This window comes from Solanum dulcamara, chromosome 9, assembly GCF_947179165.1.
Source record: "Solanum dulcamara chromosome 9, daSolDulc1.2, whole genome shotgun sequence".
NCBI classification, from domain to species: domain Eukaryota; kingdom Viridiplantae; phylum Streptophyta; class Magnoliopsida; order Solanales; family Solanaceae; genus Solanum; species Solanum dulcamara.
Window position 1 is genome coordinate 9,860,724 of NC_077245.1, and position 11,425 is coordinate 9,872,148.

General features: G+C 32.6%; 1 protein-coding gene across 2 annotated transcripts; it reads right to left on the bottom strand.

Annotated features, from left to right (window-relative positions):
- Positions 1–8,549: 8,549 nt before the first annotated feature.
- LOC129904337 (40S ribosomal protein S28) lies at positions 8,550–11,148 on the bottom strand. 2 transcript variants are annotated; one of them, XM_055979897.1, is made up of 2 exons: positions 11,018–11,148; positions 8,550–9,035 (listed from the first exon to the last, which is right to left on the bottom strand). In XM_055979897.1, the coding sequence occupies exon 2, from the start codon at positions 9,032–9,034 to the stop codon at positions 8,837–8,839; it is 198 nt and encodes a 65-aa protein (XP_055835872.1). In that variant the 5' UTR covers position 9,035; positions 11,018–11,148; the 3' UTR covers positions 8,550–8,836. The 2 variants fall into 2 exon arrangements, with proteins under 2 accessions (XP_055835872.1, XP_055835873.1); XM_055979898.1 differs by having other exon boundaries at positions 10,938–11,098.
- Positions 11,149–11,425: the final 277 nt, after the last annotated feature.

An 11,425-nucleotide genomic window follows, 5' to 3' on the forward strand; every position in this document is an offset into this window, starting at 1 on the left:
CTTTGCCTTAGACGGTGTAAAGTCTTTAGCTCAGACTATGGAATGCCTCTGACTCAGACGGTGTAAAGTCTTTGCCATAAATCATATAAAGTCTTTGCCTTAGACGGTGTAAAGTCTTTAGCTCGGACTATGGAATGCCTTTTCTTTGCCACAAATCATGTAAAGTCTTTGCCTCAGACGGTGTAAAGTCTTTAGCTTGGACTATGAAATGCCTCTGACTCAGACGGTGTAAAGTCTTTGTCATAAATCATGTAAAGTCTTTGCTTTAGACGGTGTAAAGTCTTTAGCTCGGACTATGGAATGCCTCTGACTCAGACGGTGTAAAGTTTTTGCCACAAATCATGTAAAGTCTTTGCCTCAGACGGTGTAAAGTCTTTAGCTCGGACTATGTAATGCCTCTGACTCAGACGGTGTAAAGTCTTTGCCACAAATCATGTAAAGTCTTTGCCTTAGACGGTGTAAAGTCTTTAGCTCAGACTATGGAATGCCTCCGACTCAGACGGTGTAAAGTCTTTGCCACAAATCATATAAAGTCTTTGCCTTAGACGGTGTAAAGTCTTTAGCGCAGACTATGGAATGCCTTTTCTTCGCCACAAATCATGTAAAGTCTTTGCCTTAGACGGTGTAAAGTCTTTAGCTCGGACTATGGAATGCCTTTTCTTTGCCACAAATCATGTAAAGTCTTTGCCTCAGACGGTGTAAAGTCTTTAGCTTGGACTATGAAATGCCTCTGACTCAGACGGTGTAAAGTCTTTGCCATAAATCATGTAAAGTCTTTGCTTTAGATGGTGTAAAGTCTTTAGCTCGGACTATGGAATGCCTCTGACTCAGACGGTGTAAAGTCTTTGCCACAAATCATGTAAAGTCTTTGCCTTAGACGGTGTAAAGTCTTTAGCTCGGACTATGGAATGCCTTTTCTTTCCCATAAATCATGTAAAGTTTTTGCCTTAGACGGTGTAAAGTCTTTAGCTCGGACTATGGACTGCCTTTTCTTTCTCACAAATCATGTAAAGTCTTTGCCTTAGACGGTGTAAAGTCTTTAGCTCGGACTATGGAATGCCTTTTCTTTCCCATAAATCATGTAAAGTCTTTGCCTTAGACGGTGTAAAGTCTTTAGCTCGGACTATGGAATGCCTTTTCTTTCCCACAAATCATGTAAAGTCTTTGCCTTAGACGGTGTAAAGTCTTTAGCTCGGACTATGGAATGCCTTTTCTTTCCCACAAAAAATGTAAAGTCTTTGTCTCAGACGGTGTAAAGTCTTTGACTTGGACCAATAGAATAAAAGTTTATTGCATATGAAGTAATATTTTTGCAAAAAAAAAAAAACGAAATAATAAAAATAATATATATATATATATATATATATATAAATGTACCTCATATGTTGATGAACTCAAGAGGATATGCAAAAAAGGAGTATCAAAACCATCAATACCAATGATGAAAATAAATAGAAGGAGAGAGTCTATTTATAGACAAGTAGTGATGGTGAGAGAGTCCTTTTTCTAAAGTAATTGTAATTACTTTTTGGGTAGAAATCTAGTAAAATGATACAAATTTATTCTCTTCAAATCCTAATTGGATGTGAAATTGTAAAAAATTGGGCTATCCATATTCTAAAAGGAGTGTGTCCTTTCAGAATTCTAATTGGATTTGGAAAACAGACTAAAGGGTAGGCATTTTGTAAAAAAAAAAAATGTGAAAAAAAAACGTGAAAAAAATAAATAAATAAATTATCTAGAACAGTCATGAAAGTATTAAATTCTCAATTTTGGATATGTTGTAAATTGAGAAGTCTAGTTTCTAGAAAATCACACCGTTCATGATTCTTACGTATCTACGATAAGATATGAATTTTCTACAACAAACATGTCAAGATGAGGAAAAGGTTGTTGAAAATCAAATAAAAGAAAGAAGAAAGTACCACGGCGCTGATCATCAAGCCACATTGCTGCAATACAATGAAGATCAGACATCTATTTATAGAGGTTTATTAGCACCTATTATAATTAGATTCAAACTTGAATTAGGCTTCTACAAAATTGACTCCTAATCGGATTCCAATTAGTGGTGGAATCTTGCATGACAAGTAAACACCAAAAAAAAAAAAAACGTGAAAAAAAAAAGTAAAAAAAAAAAAAATCAATTTTTTTTTCTTCTCTTTCCTAATCCTCATTGGATATAACTAATTTTCTACATTCCTACTCCAACAATGATGAAGATGTGCATCAATATAGTATGAATTCACGGTACATCTCAAAATAAATGGCATGTCATTATCCTACAAGTAATACTTCAAGCCTAATCTTCAAAAGATAAAATATCTCGACAAGACTTGAAGTAGGGGGCATTTGTAATCATTTACAATTTATTAAATATAAATTTGTAGAATGGTTCAATTTATATTAAATTCAAGATATATTAGTCCAAATAAATATTTTGGATTAATAAAATTGGGTCGATTATTTAAGCCCAATAAATGTGGATTTAATTAAAAACCTAAATTCATTGATTTGGGCTATAAAGATGACTCCACTTTGTTAAGCCCAATATCATCTCATCTTAGAGGCCCAAAATCATGCCACATGTCAAAGTTAGGTGGCAATCCAAGTCAAATTAAATAAGCCACTAGAATTATGTCATGTGCCAAAGTTAGGTGGCAATCCAAGTCAAATTAAATAAGCCACTAAAATCATGCCACATGTCAAAGTTAGGTGGCAATCCAGGTCAAATTAAATAAGCCACTAAAATCATGCCACATGTCAGAGTTATGTGGCAATCTAAGTCAAATTAAATTAGCCACTAAAATAATGCCACGTGTCCATGTGACATGTTCTGACCAATCAAATTAAAACTCTTCAACAAAGAAATCTGATTGGTCAGTTCAAACCAACCAATCAAATCACACCCTCATACCACTCCCTACAACTATAAATAGGGGTCCTCATTATTCTGAGAGGGAGGGTTTTTGGAAGAACAAGAAGCAAGAAGAGAGCTCGTGGATCAAAGACCGCAAATTCTCTACAAAGCTACAAAGTTCAAGCAATCAAATTCAAGTTCAAGATTAAGAACGAAGAAGAAGATCAAGATCAAGTTACTTGTTCATCTTTACTGTTCGTCATAACCATACAAGTGTTCGTGACGAATATTTCAAATCCAAATTCGAAGACGAAGATTCAAGATCAAGCTATTCAAGCCCTTGACTCTAAATCAAAATTAAATTCAAGTTCAACGTATTTCATATTATTTGAAGAATCAGAGGATTATTATAGAGATTGTAACCGCATTACATTTTGAAATCAAATATTACACTTTGTTACTCCAATTTTCCGGTCTTGATTATTTATTTTTCTCGGCTCGAAAATTTGTTGTTTACAACTACCATGACTTGAACACTGGGAAAGAGATCACCGGATAAACTTATTTGTCTTACATGTAACATCAAACACATTCTTCTTCTAACAAAATATCAGTCTCAGTGTCTTGTACAAAGAGGATGCCCAAATGCAAATCTTACTTGAACAAGATAATGTAGAATCTCGAAAACCACAAATTAAATGTTTGGATGTGTAACAGGGATTTGGGTGCAATCTCAGAGACCCGCTCGAAAGAATTCATGATGTCATCAACTTCCTTTCATAGTACCCTGCCTCAGGGGAATTCGAATCCCCACTACCTCCTTAGATTAAAGTGAAACAACCAAGCATATCCTTAGGTTTTCTCAACAATACGTTGCACTCCAAAATAAGACATTCCTCATCAAACGTAACAAGAATCATAACATCACAACACTATTTCCAGCATTTAGCAGTAACACAAATAACATCCTTACATTCTCATATAAGTACGAGATTACAACACCAAGTCACAACACGTTTTCCCTTTGTCTTAGTAATAACACGAGTCTTAACAATAACCAACCACAGTAGAAGAGCTCTAAGAGATGGCAAGTTCACTGCGTATACCAACATCAGAATCAGGAGATTTCTTATCTCCTGCCAAATATTTTAAAAAAACAAATAACTATAACAAACAAAACCAAAGTAGGGTTGGCCCAAAACAAATGTAAAGAATCATTTTTCTCATCATCACTTGTCTATATGATAGAAAATGCAGCCCTTGCTTTCGTGAAACACAAGTTTTGCAATCACAAGGGAGTAGAATTCTTTTATGTTTAATACTATTTGATGTGAGAAAACTCCTGTCCTAAAAAAATTCCAAAATGAATCTAATTTTTCATGGTAAGGTCATAGACAACTAAAAGAGTGGTAACAATTAAAGAAATGATGATACACTGCACCAAAGACTCGTATGTGCATGGACCCGAATTTTCAAGAATCTCAAGTCACTATAGCAAAAACTGGCTAAGTTATTCCAAAATTATGGACTAGACAAAAGAACTTTGAAATGTTGTGTGTGTTCCGATAAGACCCGAAGAAATAAATTCATCAAGCCACATCAAACTCAGAGTATCGAGAATAGTCTAATTCTAGTTATTTGTAACCAACAGCAGCTCGAACGCATGTGTATCAAAATTAAGCCAAATTGTCGACAAGTCCACCACCAGACTTCCCCAACCTTTGGGTCCAGCTACAGACTATAGTCACAGACATCAAGCAAACCCTTCATCGATTGCTTATTGGAACACTTGAAAAAAATTGACTTTATAACAACTCACCCATCTCTATTATCAATAAAAAACTTTTAAGGGAAACAGATTAAATTTGGAAATTTGGAAATTGGGCAGCGAGTTAATAGTGCAAAAACTGCTCAACTATCCTCTCTACGGTATGAACTTCTTTTACTCGGAAAAATGCATGGAGATAGCAACTCACTTACTCGACACTAAAGCCATTGCTTAAGGCCCAATATTTTTGGGGGGTCTCCATTTAAAAAAAAAACAATCTAATTATTTTTTTTAAAAAAAAAAGGGTAAGAAGTAAAAAATAATAATATTCGAAGTGTTGTTAGTTTTCACTTTCCTAGAGGAATAGAATAATTTTTGGAAATAGTTTTCTTACGTGGGAAATTGTATTTCCTTGTATATTTCTTAATAATTTGAGACTATATTGTTATTTACCTTATATTCATTTTTTCTATTTTCTATTTTGTTATTATTTTTTTTAATATTGAACTCTCTCCTACAAAACTTATTAAATTATTGTTGCTTACAAATTGCATAAGAACAAAATCTAGTATTTTTTTCAAAATTTTAAGAAGTGCAACAAGCCAACAAGAAATCATATATTGAAGGAATACAATACTACTTCGATATCGTTATATCAATTTTATCAAATTCTTGAGGCAAGTTTTATTATTCTAATTTTATTTTATAGTTTTTCTTAAAAAATTGTTATTATTGATATTCTTAGTTCCTAAGCATATATATTCTTGTTTTAGTTATTATTAAAATTTAGTCAATTTAAATATGTCAATTAAAAAATATGATTCCGATTTTACAAAAAGAGAGAAAATGAGAAAATTTAAAGAATTAAATTAATCCCAAAAAGAAACACTTGATAGATTTTTAACAAATAATAAAAAGTTTGACCCGAAAAATATGGGAGAATGTTTTTCAAATGAATAAGTCACTAATAGAGTTGAGTATAATAACATCCAAAAAGAAAATCTAAAAGAAGTTGATGAAAAATATGACATATTCCCGATAATCAAGAACCCCTAAATAAATTAAATAGTTGCATTCCTAAAAATAAATAAATGTGAGGATCTTTCTTTTTAAAAAAAACTCTTTAAAGTTTGGCTTTAGGCCTCCAATCTTGTTGAGTCGGCTGGTAATTACAAGTATGAATGCCAAACTTTTGTGGGGAATTTCTCCCTTACACCTTGACTTTGACACACCAACAACAAGCTTGAATTGTGTTCTTAAATTGTTAAGACTCTATTGCATGTGAGCAAACCGTGAAAATTAGGTATACCAGATTTCACTCATCATCTTTGTTCCACATGCAGAACAGAAGCGGACATAACTCATTTGTTCCTATTCTAATTTTTTACTCCCTAGCTCTATGTAATTCGGCTTTGAGCAAAGTGAAATTTACTAGATTACCATAATTATAAATTGGATTATGACGTTTACACACATACGAATGAGTAATCCCCAAAGTAGCTACTGTACCGATACAAAGTATGTAAAAGAAAAAAGGAAAAGAGTTAAGTAAATCTGTCCTCATAGTAAAAGTAGTCATATTTACGGTAAATCCTCTAAAACTAATATAACAAACAGTGTGTTAAAAGGCGGAGGCATGAGAAGAAGAGAGTAGTGTGAAAATGTGCTATTGTGCCTTTTCGAAAACAGTGACCATATTTGAAATTTACCCAGCTAATCAACAATAATAAAAATCAAGAAATTAACATATTTATTCTGCTTAAGAGACTAAAATCAACTGAATTCAATAAGGTGATGAATCCTCTTTACAGAACTGAAATGCACACTACAAGTGTGATCTAATTATTAAGACTATATTTTTATATGTGATTAAAGGTTCATATGGAAATAGTAACAAAATATTTTCAAAATCTTGAAAGTGCACCAAGATTACACGAATCATGTTTAAAACCTCAAGATCGACATGTCCAAACTTACGAGTCTAAGCATACAAAATAGAAGACTATTAAGTACTGAATAAATCTATGTCAGTATCAAGTATTCAAGGGATGAGGCATCTATAATTATGGGCTCAGCGCAATCTCCTGGCCTCCCTCTCAGACTCCAACAATGTGAGAATATCACCCTTTCTGACTGGTCCCTTGACATTTCTCATGAAAAACCTGTTCTGATCGTACAGAAACTTGACTCTCATCTGAGTCACATGTCCTCTGGATCCAGATAATTAAATTATGTTAAATAAATTTTGATTTTTAGATAATTAAATATATGGCTTCCTCGTTTTTAAAAAAAATTATTCTAATTAATTAATTAAAATTCTGTTAAATAAATTTTAATTTATAATTAATTTTAAATAATTAAATTGTAGCCAATAGATGACCGCCACGTGTTTAAAGAAATTATTCAAATTATTTAATTAAAATTCTGTTAAATAAATTTGGAGTTATAATTAATTTTAAATAATTAAATTGTAGCCAGTAGATGACCAACACGTGTTTAAAAAAATTATTCAAATTATTTAATTAAAATTCTATTGAAAGGGCCTAAAATACACTCGAACTATTGAAAATGGTACAAAAATGCCCTCATCCATCTGTTGGGCCTAAAATGTTCTTTTCTGTTAAAGAAAATATCAATTTTGGACCTAAAGGATGTCAAGGGCACCCTTTTTTCCGTATTGATCACGGTCATTTTGTTAGTCATATTTTCTTGTAATTTTGCTTTGAATATTTATCTTTTAAGTGGAGAGTTCTATTTTTTTCAAAGCGTATATTATTATTGGATTAATCATGTTCATGCATTTTTATTCAACCTGAAAATCTTGACAAGCAACTTGCAAAATCATAGAGCCCATTGGTTCATAAATCTTGTTATGTTTATACATTGTTTCATAGTTGTGTTTTTTTATCAAAATAATTCCCTATTTCGACGTCAAAGTTGAATAGAATTTGAATTTTATGAGTTACTATATAACCTAGGACTTTCATGCGGTGTGTTTGTAGATTTCTGGACAAGGAATTTGTTGGTTGTTGTAAAAACAATTTTCAAACTTCAATTGTAGTTACATGTCTTGTTAAACTTGAGTGTTAATATTATGTGGCAAATTTGAAAAAGGTAGGAGTATTGGGTTGTTTACTCAAGAAAGGTTAGAACCAAGATATATTGTTGCTTAACAAAAAAACCTTTCTTCTTCCTTTAGAAATCATCATATGATTGAACTAACAAATTTGCAGGGACAAGAATCGATATGGTGGCTTTCGATAGTCTTGGAAAACTGCTTCATGTCCACAGACCCCAACCACATGTGCTGAGAAAGCCCTAAAGCAATTGCTATTAAAAAAGCTCTTAAAAGTGCTATCAATAAGAGATGCAAAAGAGTGAACGTCTTATCTAATTTTTAAAATGTTGTTTATATGCTTCAAAAACAAGTTGCTACTTCATAGGAGATATGAATGATTTGTGAAAACATTTGGAAGCTTTCAAGCATATTAAATCATATCAAATTTATTTATATTTCCAAATGTTTGAACACAAAATTTAGCTAAATTCTCACTATTTACTAAAGGAAATATGTTACCTTTATGAAGTAAAAGAATTATTTCCAGTAAGCTCTTGACTCAAAAAAATACATGATCAAAGGATCAAAGGAAAATTAAAACAGTAAAAATTAGCATGAAAGTAATTTTTTATTTTATCCCTTTTCTACACAGTTTTTAAATTATCGTTGAGGATCAAAACTTTTCAAATGTTGCGAGATTGTAACATGAAGGAAGAACTATACCTAATTGGAATTAGAAAATAAAAATTAACTAATATAGAGTTTATGGAATATACACATCCAAAGTATTAAATTTGAAGCCTTTTTTTGGTAATAATAATTCTGAATTCGAATAAAACCATCGACTCTGACAACAACCAATATAATCAAAATCACACATAAGGAACATTGGGAAAAGATTAAACATGATAGATGTATGTCCATCCAGTATACACAAAACAAATAAGAACCATTACTTGTTGCCATTGACGCAAAGCTAGAAAAATATAATCATAACACTACTCCAGAGACTTAAAGTGCACCAAAATCGACATGTCCAAACTTAAAAAGAGTCTAAGCAAACAAAATCAAAGACTATTAAATAGGGAATAAATCCCAGCCAATATCAAGTATTCAAGGGAATTTCGATATGGCACTCATAATTATGGGCTCAGCGCAATCTCCTGGCCTCCCTCTCAGACTCCAACAGTGTGAGAATATCACCCTCTCTGACTGGTCCCTTGACATTTCTCATAATAAACCTGTTCTGGTCGTCCAGAAACTTGACTCTCACCTGAGTCACCTGCCCCCTGGATCCGGTACGACCCATGATTTTAATCACAACTGCATGCTTGGTTACAGATTCCATTCTGCAAATGCAGAATATATTTGTAAGAAGCCATAATGGATAACACATTGAAAGGGGTCAAATGAAACAGCAGCAGGCAAAAGCCAAACAAACCACACTAAAACCAAATAATACTCTACAGAACAGTTGATATTCAAAAGAAACAACACTACAACACTTTCAAATATTAATGCTTGATAAGTAGCAGATCCATGATCTAACATCTCTGAATCTATCACACTTCCGCAACAACAAGTGTGGCCCCGTGGGACTTCGTTTAAACATATACTTAACAAAAATCAACTATCTGTCACATTGTATAATCATTAATACTACAGCAAAGAGACGTAGAGCAGATATTAGTGACAGAAAATAAGCAGTGGAGGTAACTAGACAACACCACACATTCAAGCAGCTTCCATTAGAAGTTAGATAACCAGACCAGGGTTGAGAAGAGCATCAAATCCACAAGTTCATGTTTCTCTCTACTGCAGGCTCCTTTTTCTAATGTACCTCCTCATGATCAGTATACTGTGAACAATTTGTGTATGCAACAATGCATTTTTTTTCATAAGGTAATCATTTATAACAATGTAGTGACAAAACCATAAATGTAATGCATGTATGAGCTTCACAGTACTACAATGATCTATTCAAAGTTAATAACCGAATATATATTGTTAGTTCAGTTAGAACTCTTATTTGTTAGTTAATTACAGAGTAAGGTTAGCTAGGAGACGACTGTCGATTGAAAAACCTTATCTTTTTACTCTCTCTCCCCCTTCTACTCTTTTCCCTCTGTAAAAAACTGCCATTGTTGTTCTGGAAGGAGCTCAACTTTCCTTACATACAAGTGGTAATAAGTGGATGCTTGTTAGCAGTTGCTGTGATGTAATCCTCAATGGACATGTCATTGATCTTCACCAGAAATTAAGATCATAGTGATTAACAGATCTTCCAAATTGTATTCAAGATTACAGCCTTACTAATAGAACTTAAAATAATACTCAACTATAAAGGCAGAAGCAGAAGGAATATTCATCCAAGAACGTTACTGAGGAAAAATACACACTTCCACTGAGAACTACAAACTCTTGGATTCAATGCAGACTAGCAAAAACTATGGCAAAGTGGATGAAAAGAATTACATAGTTGATACCAATTTGCTAAGGTCAAGTTTCAGTCACTTTAGTAGCTTCACTCAAGGTCCAATGTTCACTCAAGTCTTTAAGGAAGACTTTAGACAAGAAAGTTTTCTGCTTTCAACATTTGGCCATAAAATTAATGTTGATTCTGCTTTTTGTCCAGTCCAAATTACTCCTCCCAAAAATTCAAAAAAACTCCAACTTGCATTCATAGCCAAACAGCACCAAACTGTTGAAAACAAGAACTATTTTTTTTCAAATAATCAATTTTAACAGAGAAACACCCAATCTTGTTAAAGATTTATATACCATTAAGAAACGTATAGAACTTCTAGTGCTAAATGGATCAACATTGACTCCGAAGATTCATGTAATCAGCCATTTAATGTGGAATCTAGCCTAATGTTGCTACCTTCACATCTACACATTAATAACTTACTGCTTTTCTATCCATTAGAGTCGGAAAAAAAATCAGTTTTTTACCCTTTCAAATCATGGAAGTTAATACAAATTAAAAAGCTACATCAATTACATTAGTTTATACTCATAAAAATTACAAAAGCTACATCAACCAGATTACTTTATACTCATAAAAACTAATACAAATTACAAAGCTTAACCAACCGGATTAGTTTATACTCATAAAAGTCCACACAACTTACAAAGATACATCAACCAGATTAGTTTATAGTCATAAAAGTTAATATAAATAATGAAGCTACATCAACCAGATCAGTTTATACTCATAAAAGTTAATACAAACTACAAAGCTACATCACCTGTAAAATCTAATAGTTAAACAATATATTTTGCTTGATTTTGAGTGTCAAATAAAGAGAAAGATGAGCCGCCGGCGTACCTTCCGGGGAGAGGAGTCTTTCTGATGTATGCTGCTGCTGTATTAGAGAATGAGAGAATGCTAGAAACCCTAGAGATTCTATAGTAGGGTTTCGTCAAAGAGGGTTGGGCTATTGTATATCAGGTCGGCCTAGTAATTATTGGGCTTTTTAGTTAAGCCCAAAACAGCTGAGGATCCTACTTATTATTTTATTTTGTAAACTTTACCTAAATCCCATAATGAAAAAGTCTAATTACTATACATCCCTCATTGTACCAAAATTACCCGATATCCCCTTTTTTTTCAACTTTTCTGATACATTAGTGATGTATCTGATACATCAATTATCTATAGAGTAATTAATGAAGATCATCTATTTATGGATAGTATCTTAATATAAGGTATGATTGGTTCTTTAAATCAATTACT